Source organism: Callospermophilus lateralis, chromosome 7 (genome assembly GCF_048772815.1).
Source record: "Callospermophilus lateralis isolate mCalLat2 chromosome 7, mCalLat2.hap1, whole genome shotgun sequence".
Lineage (NCBI taxonomy): Eukaryota > Metazoa > Chordata > Mammalia > Rodentia > Sciuridae > Callospermophilus > Callospermophilus lateralis.
This window is the reverse complement of record NC_135311.1, coordinates 13843074-13862069: the sequence shown is the minus strand read 5'-3', so window position 1 is coordinate 13862069 and position 18996 is coordinate 13843074. Positions and strand designations below refer to the sequence as shown.

Here is an 18996-nt window from a genome sequence, read left to right as displayed (position 1 = left end):
ACTATAGAAAGCAGTATGGAGATTCCTCAGAATCATGATTTGACTCAGCTATCCCACTCCTCAATTTATACCCAAAGGACTTAAAATCAGCATACTACAATGATGCAGCCACATCAATGTTTATAGCAGCTCAATTCACAATAGGCTAAGTTATGGAACCAACCTAGGTGCCTTCAACAGATGAATGGATTTTTTAAAAATGTGGGGTGTGTGTGTGTGTGTGTGTGTGTGTGTGTGTGTGTAATATACATATGTACATACATATAGATGCATACATACATATATATGTGTGTGTGTGTGTATGTGTGTGTGTGTGATGGAATATTACTCAGCCATAAAAATTGATGACTTTATGACATTTGCCAGTAAACTGATGAATCTGGAGACTATCATGCTAAGTGAAATAAACCAACCTCAAAAAACCAAAGGTTGAATGTTTTCTCTGATATATGGATGCTAACATACATAAAGAGGGGGTGAGGGGAGAATGGAAGTTCAGTGGATTAGACAAAAGGGAATGAAAAGAAGAGAGATAGGAATAGGAAAGACAGTGGAATGAATCAATCTGATACAAATTTCCTATGTATATATATGAACACACCACAATGAATACCCACATCATGTACAACCACAAGACTGGGCTCCTAATTAGAATAAGACAAACTCAATGTTTGTATAAATATGTCAAAATATACTTGTACAACTAAAAAGGACAAATAAAACTTTAAAAATACATATTAACCAGGAGCTGTGGATGTAGCTCAGTGGTAGAGCACTTGCCTAATATGTGAGAGGCCCTGGACTCAATCCCTAACCCTCTCCTCACCCTGCCATACACACATTCAGACATAAAAATCAGGTCAAGTCACTACTCTAATCGAGTCTTTCAATGGTGTTTCCTCATGCCAAGGATGAAATCCAACATTCTTACCACAGCCTATGAAACTGCGTATTATTTCACCTCTGCAAGTCTCTCCAATATCATCTACCATCTTCCCTCAGTCAATGCATTCCAACCTTACTCAACTTCTTGATGTTGCCTACAGAAGTAAACTGTTCCTTCTTAAAGATCTTTACATTTGCTGTTTCTCTCTCTAGAAGATCTTTCACCAGATTTCCCCCTAAATCTTTACATTGTTTACTCTAACATTTTCTGTCTACATAGTAAAAAACAATGTTATCATTACAACTTTTTCTTCTTCCTGAGCACTCAGGAAGGCTACATATTCCCAGTCTCTCTTATAGTCAATTAGGCAAAAATGACAATTTTAGCCAACTAAACAGTGGCTAAAGTCCAGGCCTGATCCCTAAAACCATTTGTATTATCTTCCAAGCTCTCTTCCCACCATTTAAAACTAGAAACAAAGATTTCAAGTTATCAAGTTGTTGGAGCTACACAATAGAAGGTACATGGATCCCTAAGACACTATTTGGAGAAAAGCCATTCTAGAGAACTATGTTAGACATGTAAGAATCAAGTTTTTATTCTATTAAGCTAGGGAGATTTTAAGGTTATTCTAACAGCCAGCATTAATTATCTTGACAATACCTTGTTAAATTGAAACTTTTTCAGAGAAGCCTTTTCTGACCACTCAATCTAAAATAGCTTCTCATTTCTCAATTCAAATTCTAACCTTCTACCACGCTTTACTTTTTAGAGAATTTATCTTAAGTTTGAGGTACCTGTGCATTTATTTGTTTATTGTTTAGTTCTCCCACTAGACGGGGAGAGACTTTATTATATTCGCTACTGTATTCCCAGGGTCTAGAACAGTTCCTGGCTCATTATCACTACCACAGATAATGTTTATTGGGTACTCACACTGTGCCAGTTGCTAGTCTAAGCACTTCAGAAGTAGCAACATATATCTGATGAATGATGAATGATTGTAAATGATGCTTTGTGGCAAACAAGATTAAGATAGAAGCTTTACTGAATAGCTGAGTAAGCACAGTCATTAAACCCAGTAGTGGCACTTGTCTAACTTCAAAAATGTCCTCCATTGATGTGTCCCATGTTTTAATACCCTATTTCTGAAGAGCTCTCAGAAGTAAAGAAACAAATAGTGTTGTTTATTATACCAGTGGTGCCAAAAATATTTGATAAGATATCCATGCACAATAACTCCTGGACGGAAGCAAATTTGAAGAAGAGAGCAGGAAAGCACATCATGCCTGAACACAGAAAATGAGTATTATAAAACTTAAACCAAGTGCCATAAAACCTGGGCTAAGAACATTGGTGGCAATGAAGCTGCACCAGAAGCAGCTATGAGAAGTAGGTAAAGCTTAAGCTTGCCAAATCTTCCAGGAGAGATACCACCTCTGTGGCCGGGTAGGGAGAGAGCTTCCAATGATTAGCAATCACTATTCCAAGACAAGTAGAAACAAACCTGAAGAACACGGGTTTTCTGTTGATTATTTGTCATTCTTCTTGACTTGGTCCTTTCCACTTCATGTCTATGAACCCAACCTCGAAGTTCATGATTTAATCTATAAAACAGATAATCAATTAAACATATTTCTCAGAAATAAAATTCTTATCTCCTGGTGAGAAATTAATTTAATCATTCTGAAGGTTCCAAAGAGTATTCCAAGTGCCTAATTACTCAGTATTCTCTTTGATTTGAATAACTAAGATTCTTAACTGAATATTTAGTTAGATATGCATTTTTATATGGTAGGTTCCTCCATCAAAAATTAAAAATTTAAAGAAAACCATAGCTAAGTATTTGCCAAATATAAATATTGAATGCAAAGTGTTTTTTTTTTTCTCTTGGGCTGTGTGATATACAAATATCTGAGACACTGGAGAAAACAATCCATAGGACTCCTATCGCAAAAGAATATATTAAGGCCTTTGAAAATCATGCCTTTGGAGAGAAGGAAAATGATGAACCTAACTACCTGGGAGGGGGGGAATAAATTTTTTCAATAGTAGAAATTTAAAAGATTAATTCAATAAAACTTCCCTTTATTTTGCTTACTTTCTACAGAAGATGCAAATATGTTAGACTATCCTTATTTAACTATAGCTGAGTACTATTTAACATTAAAAAAAGGAGGCAGTTTTTAAGGCTCAAGGATATGTGCAAAATCAGGAAAAAAAATTTGAGAGAAAAGGCGATAAAGGGTGCAATAATGGGAAAGTGTCTCTAGAACCACATAACCTCAAATTATTGTCTTCCTGATTTGAAGAAAAAGGTACCTTCTGCTATAAAAGTCACCACCCATAAGCTTAGCACTTACCCTGGAATTTTAGTTAATTTCATTCTATAGTTTTCAAATAAAACATATTGCAATATGCAACCATTATATTAAATAGACCCATAATCATCTATCTCAGACTAGTAGGGCAACTGCATAGCAACTGATATGCCTGTGGCTATTCAACAAATAATTTAGGGATTCAACCACTCAGCAAATCTGAACAAAGACTTTCCTAGGTTCCAAAGCTAATCATGGGAGCCCACTTATTTATTTTACAACAACTTATAATACTTACCTGAGAGATTCTGTTGTGTTAATCAGGGGCTGACAAGGAGGAGGAGGAATATAAAGTAGTGGCTCTTCAGTTAGCACCATTAGGGCTTTGTCATTTGAAACAGAATGATCATATCTGAAACAAACATGCAAAAAATATGTTTTCTTGCTTCCTAAATTCCTAGCAAATTTGATATAAAATCATCAACTTATATGAATTCATATCTAGGGTTTGATCTTCATCAAAATCTGAGGTGAAAATTAGAATCTGAACTGGAGACATTATTGCTATTTATTATCTTCAGTCTGCTATTTTATTTTTACTGGGCATTTACTGTTGATCTATATTCCAGACCTTATTATATTTTATTTTGAAATAGGGTCTTACTCAGTTGCTGAGGTTTTCAATAAGTTGCTGAAGCTGGCTTTGAATCTATGATCCTTCCACCTCAGCCTCCTGAGTTGCTGGGATTACAGAGGTTTGTCTGCTATTTGAATCTCTATTACTAAAAATTCTTATTTAGATTAGTCCTGAATTTCCTTACATAAGATCTCTGGATTTATAAAACTAGATGTGCTAAAACACTAAAAAAGAAAAAATGTAAATTAATAAAACTGAACATGGCAATATTCACACTTTTCATTTATTCATTCAACAAATATTTGTTAACTGCCAACTGTGTGCTGGGTATCCAAAAGCGAACAAAAGAAATGAAGTCTCTGCCCTCAAACAGGGAAGACGGACCAAATAAAAGGGGAACAGGCATAAAATAAATCCAAACTGGTATGTACTATGAAAGAAACAAACAATTGAAATTTCAAAGCAGCAGCAGTACGTTTTGGCCTGAGAAGGAGAAGGTATTTAAGATAAGGCCTAAGTGATAACTAGCCCCACAGAGGGGAAGAGTATTCTGGGTAGAATCAGGTGGGGGAAAAAACAGGCTCAAAGAACATTAAAAAAAAAAAAAAACCCAGGGCTTAAGAGTTTCGAGCAGTCGAAAGATAAGCAGGCACAAGAAGTGAAGAAGACAGAGGAAAATGAGATCAAGATAAGGAACTGCTACATGCAAAGAGAAGTCACAATCATATTTTAAGAACATATTTCTATTTACATTTACACCTTGACACTATATAAAAAATGAATTTAATGAAAAGGAGAAGCCTAAAGACCAGTTAGGAGAGAAGTATAGCAATTCAAGCAAGAACTGACAATAGCATGGACTAGTTTCATGGCAATAAAAATGGAGACAGTAGACCAATCCCCAAGGCAATTTTTGGAAAGAAGTTCAACAACAGTGGTGAAAGAGATAAACAAGGGTTTCTCACTTAAACAACAGAAAAAAAATGAAGACTGTTGTAGAAAACCAATTGGAGGTACAACAAGGCAAGGAACCAAATTATACCTTGCATATGTTAAGTTTGAAATATTACAAAAGAGAAGTCAAGCCGGGGTGCACATATGTAATTCCAGCAACTTGGGAGGCTGAGGCACGAAGATTTAAGTTTGAGGTCAGCCTTAGCAATTTAGCAAGGCCCTTAGCAACTTGGTGAGGCCCTGTCTTAAAACTATAAAAAAAATAAAAAGGATGAGATGTCCCTTAGTGGTAAAGTACCCCTGGGTTGAATCCCTGGAAAGGATGGGGTGGGCCAAGGAGACTATACATGTGTTTGGAGTTTCGCGACTCAAAAGAGAAGTATGGACTAGAAACATAAATCTCAGACCTCAGAATATACAGATATGGATTCTGTATTAAATTATGGGTGAGTCACTTAGGCAGAAAGAAAACAAAAAAGCTCACAGTTCAAAACTTTGATATTTGGATAGAGGAGGAGCCCACCAAAACCAACCAACCAAACAAAAACACACTATGAAGCATCGTCAGTAAAATGGAAGACTAACATATGTAGCACCACAAAAGAAATGTCTTTTCAAGGAGAGAGTGATCCACACAGTCAAATGCTAAGGAAAGGTGAAATTAAGATGAAGACAGAAATTTCCATTGGATTTGGCAATACTGAAATCACTGGCCTCCTCGACAAAAATAATTTTGGCAGAGTGGAAAGATAACTTCAAGATAAATTCAGACAGAAGAAAGAAATTAAAGGGATATGAATAGGAAAAGAAGAACTCAAACTATCACAATTTGCTGATGACATGATTCTATATTTAGAAGACCCAGAAAATTCTACCAGAAAACTTCTAGAATACATAAATGAAGCAAAGTAGCAGGATATAAAATTAACACACATAAATCCTCAGACAACTTGGAATGGAACCATCATTTGATTCAGCTATCCCACTCCTCAGTTTCTACCCAAGGGACTTAAAATCATCATACTACAGCAACACAGACACATCAATGTTTACAGCAGTTCAACTCACAATAGCTAAAACCTAGGTGCCCTTCAACAGATGAATGGATAAAAAAAATAATGTTGTCTCTACACATGGAGTATTACTCATCCATAAATAAGAATGAAATTATGGCATTTGCCAGTAAATGGATGGAACTGGAGAATATCATGCTAAGTGAAATAAGCTGATCCCCAAAAAATAAAGGCTGAACTTTTTTTCTGATATGCAAATGCTAATTCACAATAAGAAGGGGATTAAGAGAGAATAGAAGTACTTTGGATTAGACAAAGGGGAATGAAGGGAAGGGAGGAGGAATGGGAATAGGAAAGATAGTAGAATCAATCAGATATTACTATCCTATGTGCATATGTGATTACATAAGCAATGTAATTCTACATCATGTACAACTAGAAGAAAGAGAAGTTGTACTCCATATATGTATAATATGTCAAAATACATTCTAGTATCATGTATAAATAAAAAGAACAATTTTTTGAATGAGAGAGAGAATTTTTCAATATTTTATTTTTCAGTTCTCAGCGGACACAACATCTTTATTTTATTTTTATGTGGTATTGAGGATGGAACCCAGCACCCCGCGCATGCCAGGTGAGCACGCTACTGCTTGAGCCACATCCCCAGTCTCTACAAATTTTTTAAAAAACGTAAAAGTCAAAAGAAAAAAAAAAGGTAAAAGTCAGAGATCTGTGTGTATGCCATATAAAAGGGAAAAAAAGCAAGAGCTGAAGATATATAGAACATTCTTCCCTGCAACTCGTATTAGGAACATTCTTTTTTTTTTTTTAATTTTTGTAGTTATAGGTAGACAGCATGCCTTTATTTTATTTGTTTATTTTTATGTGGTGCTGAGGATCGAACCCAGTGCCGCACAGGTGCAAGGTAGGTGCTCTGCCACTGAGCCCCAGCCCCAGCCTGAGGAACATTCTTTTTGTCCTCTCCTCTGGCTATTAAGGTTAAATAGAGCTAAGTTGTTTGGAATAAAACAAAAATGTTGATACACAGGTAATGACTATACAGATAAAAAGAGATCAGCCTAAAATTAACAGTGGAGGGAGAAGGAAAAATATCTGTCTTGTGCTTGGTAAATGAATGCCTGTAAGAGGCAGCTGCTATCACACACACACACACACACACACACACACACAAAAAAAAATCTTACAAAGACCTGTCACATATTCAATATGTTAAAAATCATGCCTATACACTTACAAAACTATAAGCAAGGTAGTCCTTGAGAAAAGTCTAAGACTATTTTATTTTTTAAATTTATTTATTTATTCTAACTAGGTATATATGAGAGCAGAATGCATTTTGATTCATTGTACACAACTGAAGCACAACTTTACATTTCTTTGCTCGTACACGATGTAGCACGTACAGTCATACATATATCTAAGGTAATGACATCCATCTCATTCCACCATCTTTCCTGTCCCCATGCACTCTCCATACTCTCCCTCCCATTGCCCAATCACAGTTCCTCCATTTTTGCCATGCCTTCCTCCTCCCTGTTTTGGATCAGCAGCCACATATCAGAGAGAACATTCAGCCATTGATTTTTTTGGGATTGGCTTACTTCGCTTAGCATGATATTCTCCAACTCCATCCATTTATCTGCAAATGCCATGATCTTATTCTCTTTTAATGCTGAATAATATTCCATTGTGTATATATACCACAGTTTCTTTATCCATTCATCTACTGAAGGACATCTAGGTTGCTTCCACAGGTTAGCTATTGTGAACTGAGCTGCTATGAACATTAATGTTGCTGCGTTACTATAGTATGCTGATTTTAAGTCCTTTGGATATAGACTGAGGAGTGGGATAGCTGGGTAAAATGGTGGTTCCATTCCAAGTTTTCTAAGGAATCTCCATACTGCTTTCCAATTGGTTGTACCAAGTTGTAGTCCCACCAGCAATGTAACTGTTTTCCAGATTGGTTGTGCCAATTTACAGTCCCACCAGCAATGTATGAGAGTGCCTTTTCCTCCATACTCTCACCAACATTTATTATTGTCTGTATTTTTGATACCTGCCACTTGGACTGGCATGAGTGAAATCTTAGAGTAGTTTGATTTGCATTTCTCTAATTACTAGAGATATTAAACTTTTTTTCATATATTTGTTGATTGAGTGTATATCTTCTTCTGAAAAGTATCTGTTCAGCTGTAAAAACTGGAACAAGTGCCCTCTTTCACCATGTCTATTCAACATAGTCTAGCCAGAGCAATTAGACAGATGAAAGAAATTAAAGGAATATGAATGAGAAAAGAACTCAAACTATCTTTTTTTGCTGACATGATTCTATACTTAGAGGATCCAAAAAACTCCACCAGAAGACTTCTAGAATGCAGAAATGAATCAGCAAAGTAGCAAGATATAAAATCAATACCCGTAAATCAAATGCATTTCTATACATAAGTGATGAATCCACTGAAAGAGGAATTAGGAAAACTACCTCATTCACATTAGCCTCAAAAAAAAAAAAAAAAAAAAAAAAATCTTGGGAATCAACTTAACAAAAGAGGTGAAAGACCTCTACAATGAAAACTACAGAACACTAAAGAAAGAAACTGAAGAAGACCTTAGAAAATAGAAAGATCTCCCTTGGCTTGGATAGTCAGAATTAATATTGTCAAAATGATCATACTACCAAAAGCATTATACAGATTTAATGCAAGTCCAATCAAAATCCCAATGACATTCCTCATAGAAATAGAAAAAGCAGTCATGATATTCATCTGGAAAAATAAGAGACCCAGAAGAGCTAAAGCAACCCTTAGCAAGAAGAGTGAAGCAGGTGACATCACTATACCAGACCTTAAACTATACAACAGAGCAACAGTAACAAAAACAGCATGGTATTGGCACCAAAATAGATTTGTAGACCAATGGTACAGAAGAGAGGACACAGAGACTAACCCACATAATTACATCTTATATTTAGTTATCTTATCACATAATTAGTTATCTTATATTTGACAAAGGCACCAAAAACGTACATTGGAGAAAGGATAGCCTCTTCAATAAATGGTGCTGGGAAAATTGGAAATCCATATGCAAACAAATGAAATTAAACCTCTATCTCTTACCATATACAAAACTCAACTCAAAGTGGATCAAGGACCTAGGAATTAAACCAGAGACACTGTGTCTATTAGAAGAAAAAGTAGGCACAAATCTCCATCATGTGGGATTAGGCCCCAACTTCCTTAATAAGACTCTTATACCATAAGAATTAGTATCAAGAATCAATAAATGGGATGGAATTAAAATAAAAAGCTTCTTCTCAGCAAAAGAAACAAATCAGTGAGGTGAGAGCCTACTAATTGGGAAAAAATTCTTACCACACACACATCAGATAGAGCACTAATTTCTAGAATATATAAAGAACTCAAAAACCTTAACATCAAAAACAAAAACAAAAACAAACAAATAACCCAACCAGTAAATGGACCAAGGGACTGAACAGATACTTCTCAGAAGAGGATATACAATCAATCAACAAAAATATGAAAAAATGTTCAACATTTCTAGCAATCAAAACTTCTCTAAGATTTCACCTCACTTTGGTCAGAATGGCAGCTATTATGAAGACAAATAACAATAAGTGTTGGTGAGGATGTGGGAGAAAAGGCACACTCATACATTGCTGGTGGGACTACAAATTGGTGCAGCCAATATGGAAAGCAGTATGGACAATCCTTGGAAAACTGGGAATGGAACCACCATTTGACCCAGCTATCTCACTCCTTGATCTATACCCAAAGGACAAAAAAAACAGCATACTACAGGGATACAACACATCAATGTTTATAGCAGCACAATTCACAATAGCTAAACTGTGGAACCAACCTAGATGCCCTTCAGTAGATGACCAGATAAAGAAAATGTAGTATATATACACAATGGAATATTATTCAGCATTAAAAGAGAATAAAATCATGGCATTTTCAGGTAAATGGATGAAGCTAGAGAATATAATGCTAAGTGAAATTAGCCAATCCCAAAAAGCCAAATGCTGAATGATTTCTCTGATTTAAGAATGCTGATCCATAATATGCTGTGTGTGGGGGGGACGGACATGGGAGGATTAAATAAACTCTAGATAGGGCAAAGGAGGGGGTACAGGGGTAGGAAAGATGGTGGAACGTGATGGTCATTGTTACCCTAGGTACATGTAAGAAGACATGAAGGATGTAACTCTACTTTGTGTACAACAAGAGATATGAAAAATTGTGCTCTGTATGTGTAATATGAATTGTAATGCATTCTGTTATCATATATAACAAATCAAAATTTTTTAAAAATGGAAAGATCTCCCATGCTCTTGGATAGGCAAAATTAATATTCTCAAAATGGCCATACTACCTAAGCACTACACAGATTCAATGTGATTCCAATTAAAATTCCAATTTCATTCCTTATAAAAACAAAAAAAGCAATCATGAAATTCATTTGGAAAAATAAGAGACCCAGAATAGCCAAAGCAATCCTTAGCAAGAACAGTGAAGCAGGAGGCATCACAATACCAGACACTAAACTGTACCTCGGAGCTATAGTAACAAAAGCAACACGGTACTGGCACCAAAACAGATTTGTAGATCAATGGTACAGAATAGAAGACACAGAGACAAACCCACATAAATATAGTTATCTCACACTAGACAAAGGTGCCAAAAACATACAGTGGAGAAAAGATAGCCTCTTCAACAAATGGTGTTGGGAGAACTGGAAATCCATATGCAGCAAAATGATTTTTATAAACCCCTACCTCTCACCATGCACAAAACTCAACTCAAAGTGGATCAAGGACCTAGGAATTAGTCCAGAGACCCTGTGCATAACAGAGGAAAAAGTAGGCCCAAATCTTCATCATGTCAGATTAGGTCCCAACTTCCTTAACAATACTTGTAAAGCTCAAGAAATAAAATCAATGATTAATAAATGGGATGGACTCAAATTGAAATGCTTCTTCTCAAGAAAAGAAACAATCAATGAGGTGAAGGAAGAGCCTACATTTTTGCCACACACACACGTCAGATAGAAAACTATTCTCCAGGATATATAAAGAACTCAAAAAACCTAACACCAAAAACATAAACAACCCAATAAAAAATAGGCTAAGGAGCTGAACAGACATTTCTCAGAAGAAGATAAAATTATTTAAAAGATAAAATATATTTTAAAAAATATATTTCTGATCTATAATTTTCTTTCCTTGTAATAAGCTCTAGTAATGATTTCTGCACATCCATGCTCACTGGCTTTGTTCTAACAGCCAAAAATATTTTGAGGAAGAGGAAAAAAAAAAATCTGATAGGATAAATACCAGAGAGAGTTTGGGTGGAGCTTCAGGAGAAAGGAAAGGGAAAAACCTAAGCCAATGTACAATCTGGAAACAATTAGTCTCAAACTAACACAGAGATAGTTCTGGGCTGCTTGTGAACCATTCTATATCAATTGCAAAATATTCAGAAAATAAATTACTAAAATAAATGATAATCTTAGGGAGCTAGAGTTAATAGGAATTCCAAGATTAAAGACGGGTTATGGCTGATGTCTAATACGGAGCTTGACAATCCTTTACAGTTTATCCAAGAAGTCTGATTTATGCATGATGTTCTGATATAATCATTACCAGCACTACCTTTACTTCTTAAAGTGTCCTAGTTTGGTTGATAAATTATACAGGCACATTATAATTTACATAGCACCCACTTCTAACAGTGAAAAAAAAAATAGATGCAATTAATTAACTGAAAGGCAAATGCAATATTATATACTGGGATTGTAATCTACTCCTTTTTTATTTGAACCACAATTCTCCTAAAAATGAAAAATAATATAAAACAAACTGTGTTTAAAAATAAATACAGATAAGGATGTAGAAAATCAGAACAAGCCAAAAACAAGTAAGGAGACTAAATCAATAAACATCTCCCCAAAAAAGAAAAGTCCAGGACTGGATGGTTTCACTGCTGACTCTTACCACACCTTTAAAGAACTAATGCTCATGCTTCTCACACTATTCTAAAAAAATTGAAAGAGATGAAACTCTTCCAAACTCATTCTGTAAGGCCAACATTAACCTGGTATCAAAACCAGACAAGGGCACATCAACCAAAAAGAAATCTACAGACTAATATCCCTAATGAACATAGACACAAAGATTCTCAACCAAATACTGGCAACTTGACTCAGGATCAAGTGAGATTTACTCCAGAGATACAAGGATGGTTCAACAAATGCAAATCAATATGTGCAAAAAAAAAAAAAAACCTCTATGAACACATCAATATATGAATAAAAAGCATTTGATAAAATTTGACATTCCTTTGTGATTAAAAAAAAAAACCTTCAAAAATCAGTTATAGGAACTGGGGTTGTGACTCAGCAGTAGAGCACTGGCTAGCACTTGTGAGGCCCTAGGTTCAATCTTCAGCACCACATAAAAATAAATAAAATAAAGGTATTGTGTCCAATTACAACTAAAAAATAAATAATATGTTTTTAAAATCAGTTAACTACCTCAATGCAATAAAGGCTACATGTGACAAACCCTAAGCCAACATTATACTACATGCGTAAAAGCAGAAATATGTTCCTCTAAGATGAGGAACAAGATAAAGGTGTTCACTTTCACCACTCTTATTCAACATGGTATTAGAAGTCTTAGCCAGTGCAATAAAGCAAGAGAAGAAATAAAGGACATCCAAAGAGTAAAATGAAAAAAAAAAAAAAAACAAATAACCCAATCAACAAATGGGCCAAGGACTTGAACAGACACTTCTCAGAAGAAGATATACAATCAATCAACAAATACATGAAAAAATGCTCACCATCTCTAGCAATCAGAGAAATGCAAATTAAAACTACTCTAAGATACCATCTCACTCCAATAAGAATGGCAGCCATTATGAAGTCAAACAACAATAAGTGCTGGCAAGGATTCAGGGGAAAAGGTACACTCATACATTGCTGGTGGGACTGCAAATTGGTGCAGCCAATTTGGAAAGCAGTATGGAGATTCCTTGGAAAGCTGGGAATGGAACCACCATTTGACCCCACTATTCCCCTTCTCAGACTATACCCAAAAGACCTAAAAAGAGCATACTACAGGGACACAGCCATATCAATGTTTATAGAAGCACAATTCCACAATAGCTAGAATGTGGAACCAACCTAGATGCCTTTCAATAGATGAATGGATTTAAAAAATGTGGCATTTATACACAATGGAATATTACTCAGCACTAAAAAATAACAAGATCATGGCATTTGCAGGAAAATGGATGGCATTAGAGCAGATTATGCTAAGTGAAGTTAGCCAATCCCTAAAAAACAAATGCGGAATGTCTTCTCTGATATAAGGGCGGTGACTCAAAATGGGATAGGAAGGAAAAGCATGAGAAGAAGATTACCACTAAATAGGGAATAGAGGTGGGAGGGAAAAAGAGGGAGAAGGGGAGTTGCACGGAAGATGGAAGGAGACCCTCATCGTTATACGGAATACATGTATGATGTTGTGATGAGAAAAAGAAAAAAAAAAGTGTGTCACATTAGATTGGATAGAGAGAAATGATGGGAGGGTAGGGGAGGGGAGGAGTAGGGGGGATAGGAAGGGCAGCAGAATAGAACAGACATTATGATTGCTGTATGTATATAGGTGACTCTATGACCAGCGTGATTCTGCAATCTGTACAATTAGAAAAATGGGAAATTATACCCCAATGATTCAAATGTATGAACTGCCAAGATGATTGTAATGTCATGTGTAGCTAATAAAAACATTAAATTAAATTTAAAAAAATTAAAATAAAATAAAATTTCTAATTTTATTTCATCATGATCTGAAAAAAAAAAGATCAACCTCCATGTTGCAGACAACTTTATTTTATATAGAGAAAAATCTGAAGACTCTACTAAAACTGTTAAAACTGATAAATCAGTAAGATCTCAGGATACAAAATCAACATAAAGATCAGTAGTTTTATGGTTTTAACTGTATTCAAACAAAGTTTTGTGATACCACCTTTACAAATGTATAGGATATTTCATTAACATTGCTAACTGCTCATGCAGTTAAACACTGTGGAAATTCAACTGACGTGTAAATTCCGATAACTTCAAATGACACATATAATCCAAAACCTTGTCCCACCTACATTTTCAGTCAATATGAAAGAGTCCCTTTCTGTTTCCACACTGAAGCAAATGTCTCCTGAGATTTTTTTGTTTGTTCCAAAGGAAAAACGATATCTAATAAGAATTTAGCAGAAGCCAGTGGTGTTTCTTTGCATGTCTCAATTTTAAAATACTTAACATAAATCACTTTTAGAATGACAGAATAGGAAAGAATGTAATTAGTTCTGTTGTTTCTGGCTTCACCCTTAACATGAAATTCTATGAGACTTTGTAAAAGTTGCCTAATTTTTTGTCCTTCAGTCATCACTGCAATCCGAGAAGCCCAGGAAAAAGAAAAAAAAAAATGATTAAAGTATTTAAAATGTGTAGTTTAATATAGTAATCTTTCTAAAACTAACTGGCATTCATTCCTTATGTTAACATTTATTGAGAACTTGATCAGGATGTATTAAAAACAAAATAAAGATCTCTTCATTTGCTAATGTGTTGAGAAAAAGTCAATAAAATCAAATAAGCTCAAAAGCAATGAAAAAAAAGCAATATGGGACAATCAGAGTTGATGTCACAGGTATTTATCATCTTTATATTCTTAGCTAGTTGTATAAACCAAAGAACACAGAAAAAACATAAACTTTAAATACTTTTTTGGCCTTTGAATCTCGGTGATTTTTAAAAGAAACACATAATGGAATGTTTGGTAATGACCACAGTGACATCTAGATTTAAGAAAATCAAACCCCATCACAATCCCATCTATAAAAAATAAATAAATAAAAATCCAAAAAGAAAACCAGTAGCTTTTTAATACACCAATAACAAAACTGCTGAGAAAGAAATCAAGAAAGTAATCCCATTCACGATAGCTACAATAAATAAATAAATAATTTTTTAAAAATACCTAGGAATAAATTTAACCAAGGAAGTTGATGATCTCTACAATGAAACTTACAAAACATCAATGAAAGAATTCATAAAAAATGGAAAAAAATGGAAAGACATTCCATGTTCATGAATAGGAAGAATTAATATTGTTAAAATGTCCATGCTACCCGAAGCAATCTACTGAGTCAATGCAATTCCTAGCAAATGCTTTCTTCACAAAAATAGACAACACACTTCTAAAATCTGAGTAGAACCACAGATCCTAAAGAGCCAAATCAATCCTCAGCTAGAAGAACAATGCTAAAGGCTTTATAATATCTGACTTTAAAACTTATTACAAAGCTATAGTAACCAAAATAGCATGGTATGGGCATAAAAATGCACAAACAATTAAAACAGAATAGGGATCTCAGAAATAAATTCATGTATTTATAACCAATTTTTTTGGCAAAGGCAGTAAGAACAAATGTTACACATATGCTCATGCTATATATAGCTCTAAAGCAAACCAGGCTTCCTTTGTAAGTACACACATACAGCACAAGTGCTAGGCATAGAAGAAACTCAGTACAGTGTATCAATATGTTTAAACACTCAAGGCCCAGCATCCTGTTAATACTAAAAATAATTTTGAAAATAAATTTGTAAATATAAAAGAAACTTGTTTTTAAAATGTTTAAACAAGGTTCTTCAATAAATGGTGCTGGGAAAACTGGATATCCATGTGCAGAAGAAAGAAGCCTGCCATATACAAAAATCAACTCAAAATGAATCAAGAACTTAAATGTAAGACTTGAACCTATGAAACAACTAGAAGAAAACATACAGAAAATACTTCAGGACATTGATCTGGGCAAAGGCTTTTTGGATATGACCCCCAAAGCACAGGAAACAAAAGCAAGAAATTAACAAATAGATTATATCAAATTAAAAAGCTTTTGTACCACAAAGAAAATAATCAAGAGTGAAGAGACAGCTCATAGAATATAAGAAAACATCTGATAACTACTGATCCAATAATCAATTAATATCCAGAATATAAGAATATCAAAGAATTCAACAGTTAAAAAAAAAAAAGATGAGCAAGTGACCCAAATTTTTTAAGTGGCAAATTTTGATATACATAAAAAACAGAAAAACAAGGCATGGTGGTGCACACCTGTAATCCCAGCAGCTTGGGAGGCTGAGACAGGAGCAATGTGAGTTCAAAGCCAGCCTCAGCAAAAAAAAAAAAAAAAAAAAGGTGCTAAGAAACTCAGTGAGACCCTGTCTCTAAATAAAAATTAAAAAATAGAGCTAGGGATGTGGCTCACCAGTCGAGTGGCCCTGAGTTCAATCTCCAGGAACAAAAAAAAAAAAAAAAAAAAGGGAAATGTTATGTAATGTTCTCCTATATTATGGCTTCTATCACATGCTGTGTTGTATTACATAATTTGCTATATAATCCTTTGGATCTTCTGCTGCACCTAGCATAGTACTTTGCACAGTTCAAACTCCTAGAACAAAATGAATACTGCATTTTATTTTCAGGTAACGAAGACAAGCCTGTACCTATGGTCATAATCTCAATCAATAGTATGGGTATAACAGAGTAAAAGAAAGAATGATTTCTCTCTAGCCCTCAGTTTGTAAAACCTCAGAGTAAACAAATATTTAATAATTTTCAAGTATTATACTGTGAAATGGTTGCCATACTAAGACCTCTCTTTGCCATAAGTCAAGTCCCTGGATCCATTTGGCTCTGACAAAAATTCCAAAACCACAGGTAAATGTTTATCAAAAAGTACAGCTATGAAAAGAGTCACTATAACCTTCTTCTAGCTAACAGAAATATTGGAATTACATTTTCATTTAATTCTAAGTCTTTCGCTATTGACAACCAGTATGAAAATTTATCAAGTCAGTATTAAATTACAACAAGGGAGGAATTCAGCAAAGATCACAACAAAAAGTACATTTAGTTTTACCTAATGACTGAAAAAGTTTCAACCTTATCACTCCACCATATCATATCCACTCATAGATGATACAGAAACAAGTATTAGATAAATTAAATATACAAACACATAAAATAATGAAAGAACTAAAGATTCTATATGTGTTTTAATATAATATTTGTGTTTCAATGTATGTGGATACTGCACATAAACTAAGATTTTTCAGTCACATCCCTACAAGAATTCTAAAACTGGGAATTTACTCTTAGAATTAATCTTCAAAATAAAATTATTAATGGTCTCAGTAATTCATCAGTTCTACTCTTCAAATCTATACACAAACAATTGAAATGTAAAGTTATATTAGATAAAACTGTTTCATTTTAATAAAATCAATTGGATTAACATGTCATCTAACCTGTAGCTATTTTTCTGGATGATACCATCTGATGTGTCCTGTACTTCTTTAGCAGAAAATTCTAAAAGATGCCTCCTTTGATTTGCAGGGCTCATGTTAGGGTTCATTCTTCTAGAATCCTGTTCCAGCATGCTGAAAATTTTAAAAACATAAAGCAACCGTTAAAATTAAAATGTCACATATACATGTATATGACTTCCTTTATAGGTCCACACATGCAGCAAAAATGTTAGGCATAGTAGAAAGTCAAAACAACATGTTGATATGTTTAAATACTCTAGGCTTAGCATCCTGTACATATAACAATAATCTTGAAAATATTTTTTAAGTAAAAAGAACATTATTTGTAAATGTTTAAACAAAAGGAATTCTATGTGTTTATAAAACCCTATGTTATCATATAAGTTGCTTGCTATAGCTTGGATCTTAAATGTCCTCTAAAAGTCCACATGTTGAATGAAGGCCTAGTCTCCGTCCATGGCACTGTTCGGATGTGACAGAAACTTTAGAAGGTGGGGCCTGGTAGAAGGAAGTTAGTTCAACTGGTATATACCCTTAAAGAAGATATTGGGACCTCAAGCCCCTCCTCATTCTCTTTCACTTCCTAACCACCATAAGGTGAATAAGCCTACTTTGCCATATGCTCTTGTGATCGATCATGCACTGTGCCACCAAAGTCCCAAAGCAACAGTGCCAAGTGATCATAGACTGAAACCTCTAAAATCATGAGCCAAAATAAGCCTTTCCTTTTTTAAGCTGATTTATCTCAGGTATTTGTTATAGTAATGGAAAGATGACAAACACAAAAACTATACACACAAAAGTATACAAACTAGAAATATGTACAACCTACATATAAACGCATTCTAAACTTAGATAATAATTGAAATAAGTCCTCCTGGATGCTGCAAATTGATGTTTTTCAATTAGAGAATGCTTCAAATGAGATAAGAATTATTCTCTTTTGATAGTCAAATTTGTTATTAGCCTTTTGAAAATCCAGGAGGCAATCTATCAAATAAAACTAACAAAAAAATTTATCTTAAAAATACTTTTATTTTTATTTATGTGTAAAATTTTTTGTTTACTTCTTTCTCCCCACCCTTGCTAATACCTTTTTTCATCAATGTATATTCTCCTGATAGGTACAAGCATTTGGGGACAAAAAATACATAATGTCTCATATATTGATACCCATATCAAATACTTCAATTGTTTTTTAACACTTTTAATTCATTAATCAGATTAAATTGGTGGTTTGGAAACCTGGCTCACCAATAACATTTTTATGTGATTGCTGTATTTCATGATGCCACATACATAATTTACACTATTCATAATCTTGAAATCCATTACAAAGAGTGAAACCTTCCTAGTTAGGCATAAAAGATTCTATTTAGAGGAATGAAGTGAAAAAAGAAAGTAGAGCTGATGGAAAAGGTTAATGGTCCCATGGTTCTAAAAGGAGTTCTTTGGAATATAATAGCTTACCTCCAAAGATGGGGAGAACATTGTTGGGGGGAGAGCAGTGTTGGAGGGAGGCAGATGTATCTTTCTAACCTTTTATTATATAATATTTCCCATTCTCCCCTTTAGCCCTAGCAATCATTGCTGCCCAGTGATTCTCACATGGTACGCTGTGGCATTTTGGCACACTGTAAACTCAGAGTTTACAAGTTATAAACTCTGAAATTATAGCCATTGCACAAAATTTAATTTTGTCGCAATCAAGGCTACATTTTTTAATTA

General features: G+C 34.4%; 1 protein-coding gene across 1 annotated transcript in view; it reads right to left on the bottom strand.

Moving 5' to 3' along the window:
• Positions 1 to 18996, bottom strand: part of Atf6 (activating transcription factor 6) — a 225463-nt gene that overhangs the window by 125870 nt on the left and 80597 nt on the right. Inside the window, exons 10-12 of the mRNA XM_076862746.1 lie at positions 17248 to 17379; positions 3506 to 3619; positions 2394 to 2493 (exon numbers count right to left, since the gene is read on the bottom strand). Of these exons, the coding sequence (XP_076718861.1) occupies positions 2394 to 2493; positions 3506 to 3619; positions 17248 to 17379 (346 nt within the window). The remainder of the gene's footprint in view (positions 1 to 2393; positions 2494 to 3505; positions 3620 to 17247; positions 17380 to 18996) is intronic.